This window comes from Penaeus monodon, chromosome 23 (genome assembly GCF_015228065.2).
Source record: "Penaeus monodon isolate SGIC_2016 chromosome 23, NSTDA_Pmon_1, whole genome shotgun sequence".
NCBI classification, from domain to species: domain Eukaryota; kingdom Metazoa; phylum Arthropoda; class Malacostraca; order Decapoda; family Penaeidae; genus Penaeus; species Penaeus monodon.
Genome location: NC_051408.1, coordinates 6,971,096 through 6,972,093, shown reverse-complemented (window position 1 = coordinate 6,972,093; position 998 = coordinate 6,971,096). Strand labels below are relative to the sequence as shown.

Genomic DNA, 998 nt, shown 5'->3' with positions numbered 1-998 from the left:
ACTTTTTTTTTTATAAAATTCTTTCAATTTCCAGATTTAACTAGCATAAAACTTCAATTATCAACATTCACCAAGGTTATTAAATGATCTTTTCCACTGAATTATAACATTTATTACAAGTAATAGCATAAAGCCTTGATTTAAAAAAAAAATTATCCTTAGTAACTACTCGCTCGTGAGGGAATTTATAACATAGGAGAATATCTGATCTCCAGTATAGGCCTCCACATGAATATTTTTCACTGGTCTGAAATTAAACCTAACTCCAAATAATCTCTAATTTCCACATAATCTTACCCTGAAGTACTATTAAAATTTTCTCTAAGGAGTTTCAAGAAACAGGAAAAATTATTTTATACAAATATTTAGGAAAATCTTTGAATGCTCTACATAATTGTTACAATTCTAACCAGCTACTTATTGCTGAAGGCTTTGGCCACATAATAATAACAGTTAAGAAAAGGAAAGTATAAAAAAGTCTGACAAAGAGAAAGAAAGGACAAAAGATCTTTTAGACACAATATCTAAAATATCTCTGACTACCAAACCTCAATAACAAACAGTAAACAGTCCATTCTCATCATTATCAACAAAATAATATCCATATATTTTTCTCTCTCTCTATGTAAACTCTAATATTAATAATCACCCTCTACTACGGGTAGGGCAAATTCAGAGTCTTGCGGACCAATCTCTCAGCTATCCTGTTGAACTGGTCCCTATCATCTCGCCACATCTTTGCAGCATCAACATTTGCACTGCTTTCGTCATTTGGCTCTGTCCAAGAGAGGGGTAGAGGGGTTGACAAATTTATAAAATGTTGATGGATCAATGGCTTATCACCTGATCATACTCTGCAGGATCTCCAACCTGTTGGACAAGCTTGGATGGCAAATGTTACTAACATACTATGATACATGTATATTTCAAATATAGAGAAAGCAACTGTGATCTCAAATGAATGATAACCTGAAATTCAAAGATCTGTTATTTGTAGG

General features: G+C 32.5%; 1 protein-coding gene across 1 annotated transcript in view; it reads right to left on the bottom strand.

Moving 5' to 3' along the window:
• Window positions 1-89: 89 nt before the first annotated feature.
• LOC119587751 (ubiquitin-conjugating enzyme E2 G2) overlaps window positions 90-998 on the bottom strand; it is a 7,695-nt gene continuing 6,786 nt past the window's right edge. The window contains exon 5 of the mRNA XM_037936436.1: window positions 90-777. Within this exon, the coding sequence (XP_037792364.1) occupies window positions 656-777 (122 nt within the window). The 3' untranslated portion in view covers window positions 90-655. The remainder of the gene's footprint in view (window positions 778-998) is intronic.